The 25,390-nt window shown below is 49.3% G+C and overlaps 1 protein-coding gene across 1 annotated transcript in view; it reads right to left on the bottom strand.

Moving 5' to 3' along the window:
• VOPP1 (VOPP1 WW domain binding protein) overlaps positions 1-25,390 on the bottom strand; it is a 64,809-nt gene that overhangs the window by 8,553 nt on the left and 30,866 nt on the right. Inside the window, exons 2-4 of the mRNA XM_060108518.1 lie at positions 20,359-20,417; positions 7,698-7,775; positions 2,436-2,572 (exon numbers count right to left, since the gene is read on the bottom strand). Coding sequence (XP_059964501.1) covers positions 2,436-2,572; positions 7,698-7,775; positions 20,359-20,417 — 274 coding nt within the window. The remainder of the gene's footprint in view (positions 1-2,435; positions 2,573-7,697; positions 7,776-20,358; positions 20,418-25,390) is intronic.

Raw genomic sequence — 25,390 nt, 5'->3', positions numbered from 1 at the left:
GGCTGCTCACACGGGGCACAGGAGGGGCAAGGACAGAGCTCTGGGTCCTTGGCTAAGGAGTCTGGACTTGCTGGGAGCAAACTGACACGGCAGAGACCCTTAAGCAGGAGAACAACATGACCTAGGTGCTTTTTTTTTTTTTCCCCAAAGAACTTTCTGGTGGCAACATGGAAGACAGAGAAGAGCTGGCAGAGACAAGTGACTGGGAAAGCTTTTAGCAGGCATTGCTCAGGGGTGAGTAAGAGTCTGAAGTAAGGCTTGTAGGATTGATACCCTATTTATTATAAGGGGGCCGAGGATTCCAGTTAGAAAGATGTGTGCACTGGGATGAAAAAAAGAGGCGGGGGTGAGGGAGAGAGGGTGACAGGGGATGCAGGGCGTTCTTGTTTCAAAATATTGAGAGGCTGCAGACTTTCAGCAGGGTCTGTGTGCAGGCAGCTCAGCGCCCGGGCCCCAGCCCAGGCCTGATGCTGTGGGCCAAGCACACACGGCATCTTGCATCTGTGGCCACATGGGACACTAAAAATCCATGTCATGAAGACAGAAGGAAAAGGAAATTCATTAGTCTTTTACCCATTTCTCTGATCTACTGTCTGCTTCTTGAAAAAAAAAAGAAAAAATCAAAGGACTGAAAACTCAGAGCAAGCCAGATAAAATCTAGGTTTGGCCTCCCATTTTAACTGAAAATTTTCACTTTGCCCTAGGCTGGAGCATAGATTTGAAGCTGTTCAAATCTTTCCAAATATGAAAGAATAAAAATCCACTTATGCATGAAAAGTGGTACTAACCCTGAGAGAAAGTTTAAGCTACAGCAACCTCAGAACTGTTGTGGAAAATACATATTTAGATCTTTAGCAGCGTTTTAAAAAATAATAAAAGAAAACATGGCAGAGTGTTTGGTGCAATAAAACTATAAAAAACAGACCAGCAAATGCCCATCTCTGCATCTCTGTGTCTAAAGGGCAGATGAGAGAGAGCTCTTCCCACACTCAATCCCCCAACTTCTTTCTTTTTTCTTTGAGGTGTGATCGACATACAAACAGGTGAACAGGGCTTCCCTGGTGGCACAGTGGTTGAGAGTCCGCCTGCCAATGCAGGGGACACGGGTTCGTGCCCCAGTCCGGGAAGATCCCACATGCCGCAGAGCAGCTGGGCCCATGAGCCATGGCCGCTGAGCCTGTACGTCCGGAGCCTGTGCTCCGCAACGGGAGAGGCCACAACAGTGAGAGGCCCATGTACCGCAAAAAAAAAAAAAAAAAAAAAGGTGAACATATGTAACGTCTACAACTTGTTGAGTTTAGAAATACAGATACACCGTGAAGCCATCGCCACAATATATGCCATAAACCTATCCATCCCCTCCAAGCATTTCCTGCTGCCCTCTGAATTTGTGATGACACAACATAAGACCTCCACTCAGTAAAGGCGTGACTATACGACACGGTGTTACTAACTATAGGCCCCATGCTGTACAGCAGGTCTTAGGACTTATCTTACAGAACCGGAACTCTGTAAAAACTGGAACAGAACTCTAGATCTCCGACTGTCTCCCTGTGGTGTGTGATGAATAGAGGGAGCCTGCCCACACTCTGGAGGTGGGAAGCATGACGGGGCAGAGTGGAACGCAGGGAGCCACGCAGCCCCCGGCCCACCACACGGGCCCAAAGACAGGAGCTCAAGGAACAGTGCCTCCCCAGCCCTGCAGAGTCCCTGGCGCCCCCTGCCCCCAAAGGGAGGGGAAACATTGCACACGTAATTTCAAAAAAAGGAATGGGCCCGTGTCCCGAGGGAAACTTGAATTCACCCACTACAGTATGTCTGAGGTTTAGGTAGTTAAAGCAGTGTTTTATAAGAGTTAGGAAACCACAAATTCTTTCTGACCCTGGGGCACCACTCTGGGTAATGTTCCCTAAACAGGCCAAATGTAACTTGTGCAGACATGTCTATAGCAGCACAATTAATAAGTACTCACAATACTCATAAACGCTCAGCAAACGCTTATTGAATGAACGAATGAAAAGCAAAACAAAAGGAAACAAATGATCAGCAAGGACAGACTATCTAAGCAAATCACCATTTAGTAACATGATTAATATTTAGTCCAGAAGCATTAAGAATGTCATGGACAATACAGTTTCTACATAAAAATTTACACATGAAGTAATTTTTAAGAAAAAAAGAGCAAATAATGTGCCGCATAAACATGCATAAAAGATGCACCAATAATTAGGTAAGAATAAGAGGTGACAGACATACAACACAGCAGACACTGCATTTATTATCAGCACAACTGCACAGTAAGGTTGATCATCAGAACTTAAATGAAGAAACATGGCCTGAATTTTGTCTTCCAGCATATTCTGTGGCAGAGAACATGCTTACAGAGAACATGTAAACTGAAAGGAGGAGAGACAAGGACAGAGGGCTTGGCTGACCTGGAGTGGGGTTCGGGGGCTGCCTGGTGTAGGACACGTTGAACGCCGGCTCCTCGATCAGCGGCGGGGGGTACATGCGCCTCCGGATGAAGAAGCCGGCTCCACAGCAGAAGAGCACGCCCATCATCAGAAGGAACCTGGGCGAGAGCACAGGGTGAGGCCCCAGGCAGAGGCCCGGGCACATGGCAGGGCTCCCTGGCTGGTCCTCCCCGACCACCTTCCCCCGGGACGGGCCCGGTGGAGCACACCAGGGAGACAGCTGGCTTGCAGAGCCCTGGGTGCCCCTGGTTGGAGGCCACTCATGCTGAGAAGCTCTCGAAGTGAGCTTTCTGCTTCAAAAGCCCCAAATGGCTGCTGGCTTCAAAGGGCTGGTGCAATTACCTTCCTGTGCATGGCTCTGACCTAACTCAATATTTTAGTCAAAACGGGAGATGCCTTTTCAATCCAGTTTGAATGCTACTGCTGGTCCTCACTGTCTATTTCCCCCATTTTTCTTTACTGTTAAAGCAAGAAGAGTAAGCACGTGATCCTTTCTAGCAGTTTTCTCTCCATTATTATATGAACATCCCTAAAAAAAATTTTTTAAGTGCCCTTCCTAGAGCACATCTTAATTATAGAGAAACTATAGGAATAGAGAAAATGCTCACAATCAATAAACAGGCTGTTTTTAAATCTCTAGGTTCTAAGTATGGCTGAACCTCCTACCATGACCCTACAGTCTAACGGACACAGAGCAGACTGCTAAGGATCGGACCTTTGTCCACATCATCTAAGAATTCTCAGATGCATCACTGGCATTCAATAAATAATGAATGAATGAATGACTCTTCCCACCTCACATCTGCACTATACCTGTTTTTCTAGAAACAGGGGGAGTCATTCTGAGAAGGGCCAAGTTGTCTGTTCCACGCAGACATAACTGAGAAACTTTCCCATCTCTAAACTGATATGATGACAGGACTCATAGAACCTTCCAGAACCTCACTCAACTCGCACACACACTCTTGTGAAGGATGCACACACAGCAGAGCTGGCCATGTCATGGTCAAAGGCACCTGTCCACACACAAATGAAATTTAAGAAAAGAGTAGACAATAAAGCCTTCAAGAATAATTAACATAATGTTAAGGGTTAAATTAAGTCCATTAGTCAGTCAGTAAGCGTTTACCGGACAACCCTGGAACCTGAACAGGAACAAAGATCAGGGGCACCAGACAGGAAATGATTCAGGAAAGGACTGAAATTGTGGCTTTCTGACCTCTCGTCTAATTCATTATTCATTCAACAAAAAAATTTTTAAGCACCTGCCATGCTCCCAGCACCAGTCTGTGCATTCCAGGGCGTAAGACAGGTGGGGCCTTCCCCTCACTGAACTTGAGTTCTCATAGGGGAGGGTGACAGTAAAGAACAAATTAACAAAAGTGTTTATTTACAACTCTGATAGCGCTAAGCAAGAAAAGCAAGGATACAACATAGGTTTGGGGTGGGAGTGGCGGGTAAAATATACATAACACACAATTGTGTTCATCATTTCAAGGGTACAATTCAATGCAACAAGAGGGTTAACAAGGGTATCTGTCAGAGTGAGGAAGCTTCCTTTCCTTCAAAGCAACATCTGAGCTGAGTCTGAATGATGGAAAGAAAGAGACAAATTGAAGGGAAGGGAAGGAGCTTTCTGGGTGGAAAGCACAGCACAGGTGCTCCCACAGGAAAAGCTGGGTGGGTGAGAGACCCGGAGAGGACAGCTGTGAGCTGCAGACGGGGAGGGGGTCAGAGGGGTGCACTCTTGGGGAGCTAGAGGAATCCAAGGTGTGCAAAACAAGGTCCTCTCCTTAGTCAGATGCTGGAATCCAAAGGGAACAGCTTCATTTGGACTCCACGGTAATCTTATGTTCAACCCTGGGTCCAGCTGTAAACATCTGAGCAGAAAGGTAAAGCACAGGGAGGGTAAATGCGCATAAGGTTTTCCCTTCTCAGTAACACTACTGCTCACTCCCAAGGGACCAGGCTCTCTGGATTAGAAATGCAGAAGCCATGAGAGATCTTGATCTCTTCCATGAGACAAGCCAAAATGTTGGTTACACCGTCAAATGGAATACATATTTCTTCCTAGACAAATAAAAGTGATATGCACCTCACACCGTGGACTGCTGGAGACCACACAGGTGCAAGCAAATGAGAACAAAGTCACATGGCCGGAGGCTAACCCCCGGCTTAGGGGGCCATTAACATCATCAGACTCATTCCTTATGGAAGCAGTAGTCTGAGAGAAACTAACAAGGGTGCAGGGGATGAGCTTCTGGTAACAGGGAGAGGAAGCAGGGTGTCAGTGAGGGAAGGCGTGCCCAGGTAAGAAAGCAGCTCTTGGGAGCGCTGTGAGTTACAGGACGATTGTTTCCTAGACATTCTCTTCCACTGCCGAGCAGGTCTGGGGAGCTTCCCTGGGATTAAGAGAGGAAGTTTGTGCCTTTTCTGTCATCAAAAGTAATCTGGTTTCTTCAATTCAATTTGTTTTTTCAGTCCCTTCCTGCCTCCCCGCCAAAGCACTTGGAACAGCAGTTCTCAGCTCCCAATGCAGGCCCCAGGCAGCAGCAGAGGCCCTGCAGATCCAGGGCCAACCCGCCCCAGATCCCAGATCCGCGGGAGCCCTAGCAGCAGGGCAGCACTCACCTGCCAGGCTGCGCTCTGTTGCAGTGCGCTTTCCAACTTTACACCTTTTCTAATCCCGGGGATTTCATTAGACTATCCTGGTTAAAGATAACTTAAGATTTTAGAGCTGGCAGGGACTTCTGAAAGCATTCTCCTCCAAAACCTCTTGTGTTACGGTAAGGAGCCCAAATTCCTCCAGAGTCAAGTGGGACCAGCTTGGAGAGCCGCCCTCCTTTCGCGCGATGCCCAGCTCCATCCGGCCCCTCCCTCCAAACCTGCCCCCACGCCAGCTCCCCATCACTCCCTCACCAGGTCCATGCCTACGTCCCTGCCCGTGCAATGTGCTGGGCCCTTCCCAAGAAAGGCCCTCTCTGAGACCCGGTCAGAAGCTGTGCAGCCTTCCCCAACTTCTGTGGCATCAGAGGCCGCACGCTTTGTTTCCAGAACACTGGTTTAAAGCTCTCCATGTGTCTAGACATCTGTCTGTTTTAGGAGCCCGGCTGCCGTAGGGCCTTCTCCCTACCAGACACATAACTGAGAGAAGGAACCCATGGAGTGGAAACCAAGTGTCCTCAGACTTCAGCTGGGGCGCCTCAGACTTGCATCTCAAGGTGCTCTCTGGCTGTATCCCCAGTTTAGAAGCTGGTATCTGGTATCAGAATCTCAACTCAAAGAACTCAACCAAACCTTCTGGTATCTGGCACCCCGACCTTGGAGACCTGCCCTCCTTCCACGGCTCTCACGAGATGCCTCTGTGTAGGGACCCACTGGCTCGCTGAGGTGCCCTGACCCAACAAGTGACGCCGGCCAACAGCTCAGAAGCACCAGCTAGCAGCTCAGGGAACGCTTCCAGGGAAGGTCGACAGAAGCTGCTCTAGCAGCCAGGCCCTCAGAGTTCTCCTGGCCTTTCAATTGTTCCTTCTTTCTAATCACGTCATGTCTAAACTTTGACAAGTTTTCTCATTTTGGGGAGCATTCCCACAATCTCATCATCATTCGTCTGGTGTTTCAGGCCCACCTGAAGCACGAGTGATCCCTTTCGGGACCCTCGACCACAAGGCCCCGTGGAGGCAAGTTCTGAGGGGGTGTGTGTGTGTGAAGCCAGGCAAAGCTCTGAAATGCCACCTCCCCTGGTCCTCCTCACCCCAGCTTGGGTACCAGTCCCTTCCACCTTGATAGGTACACAGAGGTGTTAACGTTTGGGAAAATCTCAGGGTCAAAAAGTTCTCCTTCTATTACAGAGCTTGAGGCCGTAGCAACTAGGAGGTGGGGAGAAGCCACGACCAGCGTGGCACTGTTCAGGGCCCAGCGTGGCAGGTGAGTCCAGCCCCCAAATGGCCAAAACCCCATCAAGGAGGTGGTGATGGTGAGAAAGAAAAGAGGGTCTCCTATTAAAGGAAACGTGGCGTGTGGAGTACCCACTTCCTGCTGATGTCCCTAATCACACATTAGGAACAGCTGTCAGGAGGCAAAGGCAAAGTCTCACCAAAAATTCAAGTGTTTGGGCCTCCCTGGTGGCGCAAGTGGTTGAGAGTCCGCCTGCCGATGCAGGGGATGCGGGTTCGTGCCCCGGTCTGGGAGGATCCCATATGCCGCGGAGCGGCTGGGCCCGTGAGCCATGGCCGCTGGGCCTGCGCGTCCGGAGCCTGTGCTCCGCAGCGGGGGAGGCCACAGCAGTGAGAGGCCCGCATACCGCAAAAAAAAAAAAAAAAAAATCAAGTGTCTGCCGCCACATGCTCAGGAAAGGCCTTAAAGTCTTTAGATGTCAGGAATGTCAGAATCTGAAACCCAGGAAGAGGCTTAACCCTTAAAGCTGGGTCCTAATCCTTCACGGGGTTTGCCTCGATGACTGTACCTCTGCAGTGGTGCAGAGGAGAGCGTGGCCGGCACAGGAAATGCTCTTGTGGTTTTAGGCAAATCCTTTCCCACACGTACTCCGCCATCTCTGTCATCTGAAGCCCATCTCTTATCTACAGAGTCAAGTGAATCTTCAGACAAACCTCCAAAGGGGCATCCTCTGAGGGTGGCAACTCACAGGAGGTTCCTCTCCTTAGCGGAAACTCTGCATCCTATCCTTTTAGGACTCTGTCAGCTTTACTCCCTCATTCTCTCCCAGGGTACAAACTTACAGACTCCAGACAGCACTTCCAACTTCCCCCAGTAGAGCTGGAAGATGGGCAAGGATGCAGCCTGTCTGTCTGGAAAGTTAGGACTCAGCTGACACAATGTGGATACGGAAGATTTCCAGGCAGTGGAAACTTTATAACGAGATGTGCTGATTCTCTGATTAACACAACTGGCCTCAGCTCCATTTCAGAAATTGGTGGAGGAGCCGCTGAAGGTCCAGGCTGCTGTACAGTCCAGCTTCCAAAAGAATAAGTCTTCTTCCCGAGCCACAGGTCTGTGGAAATGGGGACGAGCTTTCTCCAAACTCTGTGAGCAGAAGTGCTTGACATGAAGCCAGCCCCAACGTACCTGCTTTCTTGACTGAGGCCACCCAGAGACCATGGCCTCAGGGGGAGGTGATGTCACCTTGGCTGTGACAAACTGACCGGGCAGAGCCCTGGGGGAGGGCAGGGGGAGCATCTGAGACGAGGAAGAGTCGTGACCTACCAAAAATACCAGAGCCTCTGTATGGAGAGGGCCCGCACACAGCACCTGGAGCCACAGCAGTCCTCGTAAGGGCGGCATCTGCGGAAGACAGGGCACAGGCCGTCAGCATCCTGCAGAAGAAGGGCCAGACCAGTCAGGAGGTCCAGGCAGACTTCAGTGCAACGGACAGAACTGCCACCACTGCGTTTTATGAAACTAGCAGAGCTGTGGTTAGTCCAAACGGGTGGCCCAAACGGAAGGCGCGAGAGGGACAGTGTCACGCAAAGCACCTGTTTGCTACATATCCTGTGGGCGCAATCACAGTGGTTTCCTTCTGGGGAGGCCCTGTAACTGGATGACCAAACACCTGCATGAAACCAGAGGGGAGCGTCAGTGCGCTGTAGACCCTGCTCAGTGCTGACCCCCGTCAGAAGATGGGAATCTGTACCGACAAGGCCAGCGAGGTTAAGGACAGAGGTTACGAAGTCAGACAAGTCAGGTGGTTTAGTCCTGGTCTTGCCACTTACCAGCTGCAGGACTTCTAGCAAGTTATTCAACCTCTGAGAGCCTCAGTTTCCCCACAAGCAAAAGGGGTGGGTGGGCAGGACCTCCTTACAGCGCTGTTTTAAGTCTGAAGGCCAGCATGCTCATGTAAAGTGCCGACAAGGGCCATGGCTGCTCACACCTGTCCTGCCCCCGTGAGGCTGACACTCACAGCGCTCAGCACCCTTCCTCCCCCAGAAGATCCCTGAGAAAGGCCCTCACCCTCCAAGGACAGGTCCGGAGCAGGGTCCAGGCTCCAAGGGGTTATGGAGCTGTGAAAACTTCTGCACTTTGGTTTTCACAGAGGCACTTTCACTAAAGCAATTTCAGTCCAAGTGGCAGTGGACTGGGTGTGTGCAAGGGTGGGCAAGGCTGTTTCTCAATTATATTAAATGATCATAGAATTGTGATCTAGGTTCCTGCCAATTTTCTTCTTTTTAAAAAAAAAAAAGTAGTTGGGAGAAAGACACAATTTGATGCAAGACCTTGGAGGCTGAATTTGTAGGTAATTCCAGTACAAATTGACTTGTTTTATGTAGAAAAATACGTAGAAAATAGCTCCCTATAAAATATTAGTTTAAGGGCTTCCCTGGTGGCCTAGTGGTTGAGAGTCCGCCTGCCGATGCAGGGGACACGGGTTCGTGCCCCGGTCCGGGAAGATCCCACATGCCGCGGAGCGGCTGGGCCCGTGAGCCATGGCCACTGAGCCTGCACGTCCGGAGCCTGTGCTCCGCCACGGGAGAGGCCACAACAGTGAGAGGCCCGCGTACCGCAAAAAAAAAAAAAAAAAAAAAAGAGGAAGGAAGGAAGGAACACAGGGAGGGAGAGAGAGAAAGAAGGAAAGGAAAAGAAAAAGAAAAGAGATGGAGGGCTTCCCTGGTGGCGCAGTGGTTAAGAATCTGCCTGCCAATTCAGGGGACACAGGTTCGAGCCCTGGTCCAGGAAGATCCCACATGCCGCAGAGCAACTAAGCCCACACTCCACAACTACTGAACCTGCGCTCTAGAGCAACTACTGAGCACGCAGGCCCAGAGCCCATGCTCCGCAACAAGAGAAGCCACCGCGATGAGAAGCTCACGCACCACAACGAAGAGCAGCCCCCGCTCGCCACAACTAAAGAAAGCCCACGCACAGCAACGAAGACCCAATGCAGCCAAAAATAAATAAATAAAGTAGATAAAAATTTTTTTAAACTTTAAAAAAGAAAGAGCTGGATGCGATACCCCTCTCCCTACAACCTGAGAATGTGACTGCTACAGCATGCCTTCCATATTTTCATTCAAATCAATTATAAAATAGTGACGATGGAACCAATGGTCAATTCCATTAAAGACCTTCCTTCCATGGTGGTATTTTGCTAATCATACTTTTATAGGTACAGCTATTACACCAGCCACAAATCTACCTAACTGGCCTCTTTGTTTAGACCAGACTTTCTATCTTATCAGCTGAAATACGGAGTGAGTTGCTATTAAATGTCTTCATGCAACTCGGGCAAGCTGTCAAGTCACAGATCTCCCCGTCTCATGGTCCCATTGAAAAAATGAGCCCAACCTCACAGGACATTAACAGGCGAACCCAAATTAGTTCCAAATGATCACAAAAGGCCCCTTTAATAAGCTCTTTCAGATGATTCTCCTGAAGCCTTCACGTAGGTTCCCTGCCATTCTGCGTTGGGTGATGAGCCCACTTTTCATGTTTCGCACGTCTGCTGTTAAAATCTCACCCCAGTAGGCTGCTTGCTTCCTTAGCATACTGACATCCTGGCAATTCCCGCCTCTTCCCTCCTTAAACCAGGTCTCTGTGATCTCCATGACATTTCAGGTTTCCCACTAATTCCCTGAAGCACGCTTCCCGTTCAGATGGATAGCAACGTGTCACTGCCATCTCTTTCGCAATATTGAGTCTATCATCCTAAAATATACTACTCACCACCAATTCTACCTTCCTATAACAAGCTTTTAAAATATTATTTAATGTTTCAACATTTATTTATTTTTAGCCTTATTATGGCCTAACACAGCAGACCATCTCTCCAGCCTTTCCTTTAGGGCCCAAACCTGCCATGGGAAAGTTCTCCATTTGAACGAAGTAGCAGAACCCTTCACCTGTGGGCGCATAACAGGAAAGGAGGCAGCCCAGGAGGAACCTCTGCAGCTTCAGGTGGTCACTCTGTGATGAGCACTCTGGAGAGCAGTGGTTCTCGACCCTGGCTCACATCCCAATTACTAGGCAGCTTTAAGACACGCCTCTGCCTGTGGGTTGGTAATCGCTCCTCAGGTGAGTCTAGGACACAGCCAGGACGGAGACCCACCCGCTTGTCGGTGTTTCCTCTCGGGGCACCCGGCAGGAACATAGCAGGGGAGGAGACGCTGTTTTGCCTTTCCTGATCAGTTTTTTTTTTTTTTTTTGGGCTGTACGCGGGCCTCTCACTGTTGTGGCCTCTCCCGTTGCGGAGCACAGGCTCTGGACGCGCAGGCTCAGCGGCCATGGCTCAGAGGCCCAGCCGCTCCGCGGCATGTGGGATCTTCCCAGACCGGGGCACGAACCCGTGTCCCCTGCATCGGCAGGTGGACTCTCAACCACTGCGCCACCAGGGAAGCCCCTGATCGTTTGTTTTAAAAAACAGTTCTATTGAAGTATAATTGATATACAAAGAACTGTACATATTTAATAGGTACAATTTGTTGAGTTTGGACACATACAAACCCGTGACATCATCATCACACAAGAGGTAATAGACATATTCTCATAAGTTTCAATATTGAATATCTGTGAGAAAAAGTGATTTCAAAAGAACTTTCAGGCTTCCCTGGTGGTGCAGTGGTAACAAATCCGCCTGCCAGTGCAGGGGACACGGGTTCGAGCCCCGGTCCGGGAAGATCTCACATACTGCAGAGCAACTAAGCCCATGCACCACAACTACCGAGCCTGTACTCTAGAGCCCGTGAGCCACAACTACTGAGCCCACGTGCCACAACTACTGAAGCCCACGCGCCTAGAGCCCGTGCTCCGCAACAAGAGAAGCCACTGCAATGAGAAGCCCATGCACCGCAACAAAGAGTAGCCCCCGCTCGCCACAACTAGAGAAAGCCCGCGCGCAGCAACAAAGACCCAACGCAGCCAAAAATAAATAAATTAAATAAATTAAATTTTTTTAAAAAAAGAACTTTCATCTCTCCAGTCACAGGTTTTAGACCTTATACATGTCTGGCTGTCAAGTCAAAAATTTCACAGATCTGAGGATGAATTGACGGTTCTTTCTGTCAATCTCAGCTGACAATTCATATGTCAGAATATTTTCCTTCCAGTCTGACTTGATTTCCCTGACAGGCGGGGATGTGCCCGTCTGTGGAAACAGATGGTTAGAGTTTGATGACCTTTTAACACTTCATGGCAAAGTCACACATCTCTGGGCTCTAAAGAGGGGACCACAGTGGCTCTGATGAGACCTGACCTTGAGCCTTTGGGGGTTGGAAGGACAGGTGCCCTGGGAGTCATTCCTCCAGAGACACATCTTTTACCAGAAAACATCTCAAACTGGAATAAACCAAAATTGCTTGTACTTAGGGTGGCTTATGGGGTTTACATAGGGGAATTCCACTCTACTTCTTCCACGGAGAAAGTATTATAAGTGCTTACTATAAGCCCTAAAATTAACAGACCAAATGGGTTAGAAAGTGCTCATTTCCTTGCCATTTTAACCCTTGAACAGCTGCTGCCTCCAAGCCCAGCTGCCCCCGGAGCTGAGTGAGCGGACGAGGAAAGATGGCCTAGACGCTTTCCCATGACTGCTGACCTTTGCTGGCTCCAGATTTTGAAACTCTGCCCTTGTGTTTCTGGGGTAGAGGTTTCTCCTCTTCCTCCTTTCAGTAAATTGCTGATCATTTAATATCAGTTCTATTCAACTCTAACCTGGAAAATAAGAAACTTATCCTTCTATAGCTTGGGTTGATTAACCCTCAGGTTAAAAAATAAACGCTGGTCAGTGAGGTAATACTGAAAATGAAAAACAGAAGTCCTCCTATGATTTTATAGAATTGAAACCCGATACTAGGTTTCATTTCACTGAAATAACACAAGTAAGGCAAATATAAATGGCATGATGAGTGTGGCCATGAGCTCTGGAAAGCAGACAGCTTCCAGTCCCCATTAGCTCAAAAATCTAGAAACCTCGGGGGCTTCCCTGGTGGCGCCTGCCGATGCAGGGGACACGGGTTCATGCCCCAGTCCGGGAAGATCCCACATGCCGCGGAACGGCTGGGTCCGTGAGCCATGGCCGCTGAGCCTGCGCGTCCAGAGCCTGTGCTCCACAATGGGAGAGGCCACAGCAGTGAGAGGCCCGCGTACCGCAAAAAAAAAAAAAAAAAAAAAAAAAAAATCTAGAAACCTGGATTCAGGTTGACACCTGGCTGACTTTCTCAGCTTGACTTTTACTTGAGTTGGTTGAACTTTCCTTTCCTGCTCAGAACTCTCAAATCTACATTCTGTCCGTGGACCCTCCTGAGCTGCAGAAGCAAAGCCCCACTGCCTGGATGCTCTGCAAGAACTTCAACTCACCGCCCCCCTCTCCCTTCTGCGAAACCCCTGGCTGAACCTGTTCTCTGCACCCTCTCTCACTGTCTGCCAAGCAGAGACCACTCTTCAGCCCCACACTGATGCTTCTGAGATACACTCGGGCCCACCGACTGGTCTCTCAGCCCATCTTCACTGAAGGAGACCCTCCACACTGTGCCCTTACTACACAGCAACCTCCTTAGCTCCAGCCTCCACCTCCCAGCCCAGCGCTGTGCCAGCAGCCTTCTGAGAGGCCAAGCTGGCGCTGTTGCCTTGCTTTGTGCAGAAGGAAGTCTCAGCTCCTCAGAAGGACATTCAAGGCCCCTCCCCCTCCTTATTCATCTCAGCCCCTGCCGTCGGCAGGGCAGCCTACACTCCAGCCTTGTGGTGCCCCAAATACACTCTCACTAGAGCCTCTGAAACTGCTCCTCAGCCGTCAGAGATCAGCTCTGTGAGGTCTTTCTCAGCACCATCCCCTCGTCCTCCCTGCCAGGCCAGGATCCTCCCTTTGCTGGGTCTCCAGCTGTGACCACGTACAATTTGTTCACCGTTAAAGGCATCTATAGATCCGCCACCAGACCATGAGCTTAAGAGCAATCCTGTCTCATTCCTCTATGTATATAGCCCAGGTGCCTACCATGGTTCCCGGCACATCATATGTGTTTGCCTTGAGCGGAAGTGATGTCGCAGCAGAAAGAGACTCCCTAGGATGAGACAACACATAACTAACAAGAACCCAGAGTGCAAAGCGTCCTCTGATTACGGTGTTACACCCAGTGGTGCTGAGGATGGTCGAAAGCAGCTGCTCTCACACCCTGATGGCCGGTTATATCATGACAACGTTTGGGAAACTAACAGCAATTTATTAAAATATGAAACAAGCATAACCTTTGCTTCATCAATTCTATTTCTGCAAATCCATCTCACAACAAAATAAGCTCTAGTATGTGTAGGAAGATGTTTAGTGAGTACGGGGGCGTACCAGAATCCTTTCTCCAAACTCTGGGGACCAGGTATGTGGAGACTGAGAACTGTCTGGATTCATGAATTATAAGATATGTTAACCACGTGCTACGGAACATTACCAGCAGAAATCTACACTGAAAAACACAAAACATCTGTTAAAGTTCTCAAACAAGGAGGCCGTTAGCCTGAGGGGACTCTGACAGTTGTGTTGTCTTTGGAAGCAAACTGAAACCTAAGGCAGAGTGGGTTCCTGTGAATGCCTCAAGTTGGGAAGGAAACCAATGGCCAACAGCCAACGGGACTTTCCCAGACTAGGCAATCCCTTAAACTGTAGCCAATCAAATCACTTCCTTGTTTGATTCTCTATAAACACCTCGCCCCTGGCTTCTGGCGGTGGAATGCTCATCACTGCCCAATTTGAATTGATGTTTCCTCAAATAAACTCTTGAAAACTTTAATATGCCTCCGTTTATATTTTAGCACATCATACTAAATGGAATTCTAAAAAGAATTTTAAAAGCCTTGTGTTGTCCAAATCCGTTCCTGCTGCCAATTATTAAAAAATTTGTTTATGAGCACTGTCTCAAATTTTGGAATAACAGATAAGGAACTGCAGACCTTCAGTAGTAAAAACAAAACAGAAGTGGCACAACCTGAATGTACAATGATTATAATGGAATGTGTAAATGAACTATGGTACCTCCCCAGGGAACACTCTGTCATTAAGAAAAACAATGAGGTTGCTTTGTATACTGATTTAGAAGAAGATTTATAATCTATAGTTAAGGAAACAAAATCCAGTTACAGAATATAGAGAGAAACATGACATTTTAGAGGCTGTCGTAGTCTGTTCCGGCTGCTATAACAAAATACCACCGACTGGGTGGCTTACAAACAACATAACTTTACTTCTCACAGTTCTGGGGGCTGGGAGGTCCGAGATCAAGCTCATGGTTGTGTTTTGGTGAGGGCCCCCTTCTGGTTCCCAGCCTGTGTCCCCACACGGTGGACGGGGCCAGGGAGCCCTCTGGAGGCTCTTTTACAAGAGCAGGAATCCCACTTACACAGGCTCCACCCTCAGGACCTCAGCTCTTCCCAAAGGCCTTACTTCCCAGTACTAACACCTTTGGGGGTTAGGACTCCACATGTGAATTCTGGGGGGACACAAATATTCAGACCACAACAGGAGTCTAGCGATCTGAAAGGGGGATTACGGTGAAACCTTTCTCCCTGTTCTAAGGACATGAAAATGCCCCCAACTTACACCAGCCGTCTTCAATGAGAAGCCCAGCAACAAGGAGTGAGGGAGAAGAAAACTTCTTCTTTAGAGTATCTGTCCCCAGACCAGACACCGCCCCCTCCCCAGGCTGCTTCCAAAGGCTGTGCTCAGCTGCTTCACCAGCTGAAGCCCCCCTGCCCTGCCCCACCCTGCACACACCTCAGGCTCCCCAAGCTGCTGGGGAGCTGGGCACAGAGGGCGCAGGGCACCGGGCCCAGGTCACAACACAGCCTGCTACTGCTCGGGGGGACCTTGTGTCTTTGGTGTCCCCTTGGCACCAACCTCCTAGCTGGGTGCGGGCTCTGCAAAGCCTGAATCTGGGATCTTGATCTGACACCTGCAAACACTTCACCCATTCACACCATTAATTATTCACAGCAGAGAAATGAACCCAAAGGACAAGATAAACCAGGGTAACGTGAGTACTTTGAAAGAAGCTTCAACACTCCAATGGGAAACTTGGGCATAGGGCCTGAAAATGGCCTGGTCGAAATCGATAGCCAGAGAAGAGCAGTGCTGGAAGGAACGGCCCTTCCTAGAGCCGCAGGAGATGGGCCTGAGGCCTGCCTCCGTGTCTCTACTCCCAAGGTTGGTACACGCTCACTCCCTCCCCCGTGGCGGTGGTGTGCACGTAACAGGTACTCAACAAAGTCCACACATCAGGGTCATCAGTGCATGACCCTGACGTGTGTCCTCACTCACTGTCTTATGCGTCCTATCTTTCTTTTGTGTATCTGACCAAAGTGCTTTCCATCCATCGGTTCCCTTTCGCTCTCTCCTTTGAGCTGGGCAGTTGGGGATTCCCTCAAGTCTCAGGGGAGATGATTAAGACAAGTGTCCCCACATTCTCTCCTTCAGTGGTACTTAGAGCTGAACCAAAAAGTAGAATAAATGTGCAAACACAACACCCAGGACCCAAATGCCCTGCAGCTCTGTTCCATCCACGGGGCGGCCAGAGGTGTGACCCAGTCACACAATAAGACCCCTGAAGACACTGTGGGCCCAGGTGGATGCTTAGCAACTCCTGCTGTCAATTACTTCATTTGTAAAACTAGGTAGGGAGGGTCTTAAGGTTTCCTTAGTATTCCAAGAGAATATAGGTAAATCAAGGACCCCCTTTGGGTCCTTTCCCACTGGCCAGCTCTACAGAGCGCCACTGGTTCATCTTGTTTTTAAATCACTGGTGTCTAGTTAAGAAGACCCAACCCATTTCTAACCTACCCTCAATTTTCTGGAAGGAATTACCAGATCCAATTCTATTCATAAAGAACAGGAAACATGTACATCTAAATCACCAGCTTTCTCTGGCTTGTTTAAAATCAAATGAAAACAGTCACGGTTTAAGTAAGCATCCATGTACCTGACTGCCACGAAGGCCCAGTTCAGCACTTAATAAGACGTATCAGGAACCTCAAAGAGTCTGGAGCAGTGAGTGGTCACAGGCTCCCAGATCCATTCCACCATCTGACTGTGTGATTAACATCTCCTCCCCACTGCTGTGTCAATACTAAGACCTGCAGAAGAAAGATGACTCACGGCTTAGAAAGGAAATGTTAGGTGATTGCTTTGTACTTGGCAAGCAGGTTGGACCCTTCATGCGCTAAAATCCATCTTATATCTGTACCCTTGTCTCTGCTACAACACATAAGCCTGCTTGGTCGTTCACTGTTTGTTCTCTATGCTCTAAATTATTCTGCACAGCCAGCCAGAGGGTGTCATAGAATTAAGCAGTATAAGACCTTGGAGATTATATAGCCCAGGAAGTTGGGGCCCAGAAAGGTTAGGAGATTTGATCAAGATCACAGAGCCACCTAATGGCAGAGCAGGGCTAGAGGTCTCTTGACGTTAGGTCCCTAAAACAATTTCCATCACTGAAGAATGACAGTGAGTCACCCTTTCCTTCCCCAACCCTGCTCGAGGCCACCACGTGTGAGTTAATAAATGAGTACCGAGTGCTTTCCATGTGCCTGGCCGTGTGTCAGCACAGAAGATAGAACTCGTGCCCTCAACGATCCCCCAGTCTAGGGAGGAAACAATGGATGTTTTATTTCAGCAACAGTAAGTCTGAGGATGGAGCGTGGTACCAAAGGACGAGAAGGACACAGGTCCCTCAGCTGAAACGGAGGGAAAAGAAGGGAGGGGAGGAGAGAGGGGCCACCCTCAAAAGCTCTCGGAAGAGTATACATGTAGCATGCTCAGAAAAGTCCACCGCATGCCGTAAGCACTCAATGAATGTCAGCTGTTACTATTCTTAGTCTTTGTATTATGATTAACTCCTGGACAATTTCCTCGCCGCCATGGAGGGCTCCGCCTCAGCTACAGTCTGGGAAAACTCAGGGACGCACTCTGCTCTGTCTTGGTCTGAGGGAGACACGGAAGCATGGATGGCTCCGGGTGAGTGCCGGCGGGTGCGCCAGGGCACTGAGGTCCTTCCACCACCGTGAACTTCGGAGAAGGCCCTGAGGTCCCTGGGCCCCATACTTGGAGACTTACACGAGTCCAAGCGGCCGACACAGACTCAGCACCCTCCGCCTTCCACCTGGTTCTGCCAACCACCTCTGCCCTTGGACACTCACGTCCTTCCGCGGATGGCGGCTGTGGGCAAGCGAGCCTCGGGGCTACAGATGTCAGCAGAAAGCGTGACATTTCTCGTCGACAGAGAGACACTGCTCCTGACCTGAGAGGCCCCCTCTGCCCACAGGGGGGTCGACTGTGGCCGTGGTGGTCCACCAGGGCCCCTCTGGACACTGGAGACAAGCGGAAGGGCCCTCCCAGAGTCCCCAGGAGCGTACTCCACAGTGAGACAGGTTCGCCCAGCCCTCGTGCCCCTCTCTGGGGCAGCAGTGCCCGTAGCTAAAGTCAGGGGCCCCATCTGGTCACCTCTGGACACAGACCCACTGACCCTCTCCAAGCCACCAGGAAACTGTGAATATCAGTGATGATTACAGACACTAGGGACGCGCAGGGCAGTATCTACCCTCTCAGAAATTGAACGTGGTAGTAACTATGACCACAGCCACGTGACCCCGAGAACCAAGGCCTCGAGGCCAAGGGGTCTGCTGGCGAGAGCAGCTGAAGCAGAGCCAGCCCCATGCCCCATGCCTGCCCTCCTGCACACGCAGGAGCGGGGCCTGGGGTGCACCTCCCAGCAGGACAGGCGCTCCCGCCAGCCACCAGGGCATCGAAGTGCCCCAGGATGTGACACTTCACTGGGACTCTTCCCTGACAACTGCCACCTTGGTCTGCAGTGCCCTCTGGACTCTGAACACAAAGGAAGGAAGCCAGGCCCTGTGCAGCCCTGTGTGGCCAGTGGCAAGGGCTCCTCAGCAGGCCCGTCCCCATCTGCTCACCTCGTCCACCCCTGCAGCAGACAGAGGGGCTGAATGAGCAAGTCCTCGGCCCAAGAACAACTCAAGTCGAGAATGAAAGCAAAGGGACGCGAGTGGTGAGGCCACGTGACCTCCCTGCTATTTTTATTTTTTATTTTATTTTATTTTATTTTATTTTATTTTATTTTTGCGGTACGCGGGCCTCTCACTGCTGTGGCCTCTCCCGTTGAGGAGCACAGGCTCCGGACGCGCAGGCTCAGCGGCCATGGCTCACGGGCCCAGCCGCTCCGCGGCATATGGGATCCTCCCGGACCGGGGCACGAACCCGTATCCCCTGCATCCGCAGGCGGACTCTCAACCACTGCGCCACCAGGGAGGCCCCTCCCTGCTATTTTTAAATCACACTGTTGCTAAGAGGATGTATCTAGTAAGCTCAGAACCAAAGCACAAAAAAGGTACATTTTAGGAATTCCCTGGTGGTGCAGTGGTTAAGAATCTGCCTGCCAATGCAGGGGACACGGGTTCGAGCCCTGGTCCGGGAAGATCCCACATGCTGCGGAACAACTAAGCCTGTGTGCCACAACTACTGAGCCTGTGCTCTAGAGCCCACGAGCCACAACTACTGAGCCCGCAAGGCACAACTACTGAAACCTGCACTCTAGAACCCATGAGCCACAACTACTGAGCCCATGAGCCACAACTACTGAAGCCTGCACTCTACAGCCCGTGAGCCACAACTACTGAGCCTGCGAGCCACAACTACTGTCCATTTCCCTGTGCTTCGTCCCCATTCACAGCCCAGCAACCTTCCCCAACTACACTGGTCTCTCTGAGGTTAAAAACTCCCCAATAATGCCAGGTAAGAAAAACATACACCTTGGCCAATTAAGAACTAATCCTCTTTGCTACCATGTGTAGTATTTCCTGTCCAATCTCCCTATATACTAGAAAAGAGAGTGTTTCTGCTATAACACAATTATATGCATTACTGAAATTTCTCACATTTCACAAAATTCAACACAAGAGTTTTTGGGAAAAATTAATTTGGCTTATTCCACTCAAAACTTACGGAACTTCAAAACACTATCAAAAATAATAATTAGGGCTTCCCTGGTGGCACAGTGGTTGGGAGTCCGCCTGCCGATGCAGGGGATGCGGGTTCATGCCCCGGTCCAGGAAGATCCCACATGCCGCGGAGCGGCTGGGCCCGTGAGCCATGGCCACTGAGCCTGCGCGACCGGAGCCTGTGCTCCGCAACGGGAGAGGCCACAGCAGTGAGAGGCCTGCGTACTGCCAAAATAAAATAAATAAATAAATAAAAATAATAATTAATAATCTAGAGAGTTAATCTGGCCACCTAGGCAGGTGGCTCAGCAGAACTAGTGGCTAACACAGCAGATATTAAAAATACAGAAAAACAATAGGGAGAAAATATGGCAATGCTTTAATAAGAGTAATATTGGCAGGTGCTGAGGGCACAGGAAGAGGCATAACCTGCCCTGAGCCAAGAGCCATACAAGGCTGACTGCACCTGCCTGGGGGGGGGGGGGCCAGGCTGGGTGACCCTGGTGATCACCGTCATCTCTCTCTCTCTCTCTCTCTCACAGTCACAGTAGCTAAGTACTTTGTCCTGTCCTGCTCAAGTTCAAAATTCTTTCCCACTACCTTTGCTCCCTTTGCCTAGGAAGATATGTATAAACCAGCATAACTCTGGCCTTGTTCAGACATTTTGTCCTTTGTGACCAACCATGTACAAGCTAACATGCCTCAGAGAACAAAGCACCCAGAATTCCATGCTGTCCTCAGAGCAGCTGGTCGGGGCAGGGAGAGCATCCTTAGGGAGGTCGCCTGCTCATTGTGGGGTGGAGGCAGGTGAAACCAGGGGTGGAGGCCTCGTGAGGCTGGACATGCCCCATCCCATAACCAGTCCTGTGACCTATGAAAGAAATAATTCCCAGAGAAAGATGTGACCACAGAATCAAACCAACAGATAAGTGCAAATACTTACATATAATAGGTTGGATAGAGTCCTTCAAAATACCAGCAATGCTTTTTGGCCTCTGTGCACTGGAAATAGAAGGAAGAAAAGCTTTGTCAGTGAAAAGTAGTTTGCATATTGTTGAGAAGATCCCATGAAAAGGAACAAGGAAGGATGAGTGAATGCAGCTTAAAGTGTGAGAAGCAGGGGTTGGGGGGACGATGAACTAGAGGGAGATCCACCCCGAACATGACTTGTTATTTCTTCAAAATTTTTAAAAGAGAAGAAAACATAGGAAAACATCTATTTCCCTATAATTTTTCTAGCTTTTCATAGCTCTAAATACAAGGGGTGGGGGGACTTCCCTGGTGGTCCAGTGGCTAAGATTCTGTGCTCCCAATGCACGGGGCCCGGGTTCGATCCCTGGTCAGGGAACTAGATCCCACATGCCGCAAGTAAGAGTTCGCAAGCCGCAACTAAAGACCCAGCAGGCTGCAACGAAGATCCCGTGTGCCACAGCTAAGACCCAGTCCAGCCAAATAAATAAATAAATAAATAAATAATTGGGGATGAATAATTCATTAAAAATGCAGATTAAAAACAATCCATTCTTAAAAATTCACATGGTATGATACTTCAAATATCTAAAGAATGATAGAAGTAAATTATTACAAAGATTTCCCCCAATTTTTGGTTTTGAAAGACATTTCCCAGAGTCTTAACATTTCTAGACCTTTATATTTCAGAATACAGCTGACCCTCGAACAACGCAGAGGTTCGGGGCACCCACTGTCCACACAGTTGAAAATTCGCGTAGAACATTGGTCAGCCCTCCGTCCCCACAGATCGTGTAATGCTGTCGTATTTACCATGGAAAACAATTCAGTTATAAGTGGATCAATACAGTTCAAGCCTACATTGTTCAAGGGTCCACTGTCTTCCAAAAGCCATATTCAAGTCGTTGACTCCCCAGTGGGCACCTATGTCTGCCAGACTCCGTGAGGCAGAACTGACCTGACGCATCCGCGGGGGCCCTGCCCTTGCTCATTCCCAGGGAGGAGAAAGACGGAAGAGGGGGACAAGGAGGGACTTCCCTGTGCTTTCCAAGGAAGTTGATGCTGAACTTTCTGGAGGGGAGGGCAGGGCAGAGCAGGTGCGATGCCACCCTGGAGGCTTCAGTATCTCAAACACCTGACAAGTAAGAGGAAGCCAGTGGAACCAACTGCAAGTGAGCGCTCCAAGCAGAAACGCTCTGACCTAGCTGAGCAAGGCTCTTCTAAAATTACTCCACTCTAAAAATACACAACTTCCTGGGCTTCCCTGGTGGTGCAGTGGTTGAGAGTCCGCCTGCCGATGCAGGGGACACGGGTCCATGCCCCGGTCCGGGAAGATCCCACATGCCGCGGAGCGGCTGGGCCTGTGAGCCATGGCCCCTGAGCCTGCGTGTCCTGAGCCTGTGCTCCGCAACGGGAGAGGCCGCAACAGTGAGAGGCCCGCATACCGCAAAATAAACGAATAAATGAATGAATGAATAAATAAATAAATAAATAAAGTACACAACTTTCTACCTCCATGATCCATGTTCATCGGTCCCTACCAGCAGGAAAAGGCACAGTGAAAACAAAGCTTTCTTTGGGCAAGGCAGGGACGAACTGTCTTGTCCAGCCCCTACCCCCGCGGGAGTATGGTGATGCCCTCCTGCTGCAGTCTGCCTGACAGCTGTAGAAGTTCAGAAACAGACCTCAAATCTACTGCAGAATGCCAAGGGAGAGGTGAGTTCAAATGTTATGTGTTGGCCTTCCCTGGTGGCGCAGTGGTTAAGAATCCGCCTGCCAATGCAGGGGACACGGGTTCGAGCCCTGGTCCGGGAAGATCCCGCATGCCGAGGAGCAACTAAGCCCATGTGCCACAACTACTGAGCCTGTGCTCTAGAGCCCGCAAGCCACAACTACTGAAGCCTGCACGCGTAGAGCCCGTGCTCTGCAACAAGAGAAGCCACGACAATGAGAAGCCTGTGCACCACAACAAAGAGTAGACCCCGCTCGCTGCAACTAGAGAAAGCCCACACGCAGCAACGAAGATCCAACACAGCCAAATAAATAAATAAATTTTAAAAAATGTTATGTGTTATGCTGGCTAAATTAGATGAGCTATGAAAAGAGCATGAAACATGGGATTTTTAAAAATATATATGCTTTAAGACACTCAGAAGCACATTCAGGCAGCCTGAAGTGACCCAGTTTTATTAATGGAAAATGAGTTTAATTTAGACTAGGTTAGCTCTTGTCCAGTTCAAGAAATGAAGTTCAGACAGCTGAAGAAATCAATTTATTTTGGCAAGGAAGAGCAATTTCAGGTCTCTGCCCTAAATTACAACTCATTTCACTAGAGTCTTCTACGATAAACTGAGAAACTGGGTCTTATTTCCAGGTGGCATTTCCAACGTCTCTTCTTTATTCTCCATCACCACTAGAGACAGACACACTTTCTTGGAATTTGACACTCAAGTTCCACACACAGTCAAGAAACGGTGTCCCTGATGCCAGTCCCGAAGCTCAGGACACTAGAGCCCAAGTCCAAAACCCCTCCCTTGGACTTCCCTGGTGGCGCAGTGGTTAAGAATCCGCCTGCCAATGCAGGGGACACGGGTTCCGAGCCCTGGTCCGGGAAGATCCCACATGCTGCAGAGCAATGAAGCCCGTGCGCCACAACTACTGAGCCTGTGCTCTAGAGCCCAAGTGCCACAACTACTGAGCCCACGTGCCTAGTGCCCGTGCTCTGCAACAAGAGAAGCCACCGCAATGAGAAGCCCGCGCACCGCAAGGAAGACCCAACGCAGCCAAAATTAAATAAATTAAAAAAAAAAAAAAACCTCCCTTTCTGCTGCCCTGGCCACCCCAAAAGGCATCTCAATGGAGACTCAGGGAAACGGGCCCATATTTTTTTTTAAATCCACTCTCCCCGGCCCAAAGAGATTCCCTAAGTGCCATCACGGAGCTCCTACACAAGCCACCACTTTGCCAGGAGTGACCCCATGGAGGAAGTGGGGATTAACGCTCACACGAAACTTACAAGAACACCCTCTCCTCCTGGGCCCTCAGATGCCAAGGTCACTAGTTCCACCCACGCTCGCTCAGACCTCCCACCATCTCTTTCCAGCATTTGCTGGGGTATCCAGGAACTCCACTGGTGCTTGTTGGTTACTCTTGCTCAGTTCTTTGCTGATAACTTTTCACCATTTTTCACTAAGCCACTCAAATAAGACCAATTTTTAAAGTATTAACCCCGTTTGTTCCTCTATTGAAGATTCTCTTAAGAAAATGTTGCGGCCATATTTCCTGACACAGAAGGGAAAAATCTCTTTTAAACTGAGCTGCCTAGAAGTTAAGTTCTTGAAATTTGCTAATATCCAGGCAACGTCTTCACTACTTTTGGACGCTGGACTTTGACAACAGCTTTCCTGGAAGGAATGTCGATACTGTAGCAACACGTATATATGGTACCTCACAAAAGTTAACACATTATCATATCATTTTAGAGCTGGATAATAGGAAGAACACAAGTCACACTTCATTAATCAACAGAAAAACACTGAATGAGGACTGGGGAGCTCTGATCCTTTCCATTGCTGAGCCTCTCCCCCAGTAAACGCTGGGTAATTGCACACAGTTGTCAAAGTCGGTTTGCACAGCATCCGAGAGGTCTCGTGTTAAAAACGGAGATTAGGTTCCACAGGTAGGAAGTGCAGAGGGAGATTCCTGCTGGAAACCACCCAGGATGAAGAGCCAGTTCCTGCCAAGTGAAAGTCCACCAGCAGAGCCACAGTTAGCCTACCGATTCCAATTTCCAAATCAGCATAAACACCAGGATTCATGGCAGAGCCAGACAGCTGGAACTTTGCAGATGTGGTCAAAATGGGAGTTTGTAAAGGATGAGTGTGTGGGGGGGTGCTTTCCAGAATACTGCCCAACAATGCTGGGCTGTCAGAGGCAACCCCATCGGCAGGCAGATGGCAGCATGGGGAAAAGCAAACAGAGGCACTGTGCCAGGTTCCACAGCACAGGGGCCCGGATGAATCCACCCCATAGAGGAAGGATGGATTAAAGCCTAGAACACTGGGTTCCAATCCTGACTGCCACTCACCAGCCATGTCGCCAGTTAGTCTGGATCTCAGCTTCCTTACTTCTAAAACAGGACAGATTGGTGCTTTGTGTCCACCGAGAGGGGTGGGATAGGGCGGGTGGGAAGGAGACCCAAGAGGGAGGAGATATGGGGATGTATGTTTATGTACAGCTGATTCACTTTGTTATAAAGCCGAAACTAACACACCATTGTAAAGCAATTATACTCCAATAAAGATGTTATAAAAAATAATAAATAAATAAAACAGGACAGACTCTCCTCCCTGCTGAATGTATAAGACGGCTTTATGAAGTAACTGAGCCTGCATATATCTAAATGTCTGGCCAGACCAGGGGTATAGCTCACTAAATGCCACAGCCACAGTTAGCAACTCTATCCCGAAATGCGCACCCTGAAGCCAGCTTTCTCAATTCTCTAGAACAAGTGACTTCCAAGGCTCATTTTTCCCGTGATCATCTATCATTTAAGCAGAAGCCATGCTTCCAAACCTCTTGAGAACAAAGATTTTAAATATGTAATACCTTACATTTTGGAAAACTCTGTGGTATGCAGTTTTCCAAAATCTCCCTAAAAACAATAAGCCCCTCTCCAAAAAGACTTTGAAAAGTAAATAAGGGGAAAACAAAAATCAATTTCAGGGTTTTATGTCTACCCCTAAAAGTAGCTCTATGCATTCTGCAAAGATACTACCGTGATTTCTCAAAAACTGACCATCTACTGAAACAGAAAATACACTTGTTAGGAGAGGTCAGGTTGGCTACTTTCTGTCACTGACTGGGCGCCCACAGTAGCCAGGACGCTCTACCAGGTTCCGGACAAACGGCCGGCCTTCAAAGAGCTCATGATGTGTCTAGTGTCAGCACTAACAGCACAACCATCTATTTCCTGAAGACAGTGTAAAGAGTAGCAACATACAATT

Source organism: Mesoplodon densirostris, chromosome 9, assembly GCF_025265405.1.
Source record: "Mesoplodon densirostris isolate mMesDen1 chromosome 9, mMesDen1 primary haplotype, whole genome shotgun sequence".
In the NCBI taxonomy this organism is placed as follows: Eukaryota; Metazoa; Chordata; class Mammalia; order Artiodactyla; family Ziphiidae; genus Mesoplodon; species Mesoplodon densirostris.
The sequence above is the reverse complement of the archived record's forward strand: the minus strand, read 5'-3'. Positions and strand labels throughout refer to the sequence as shown.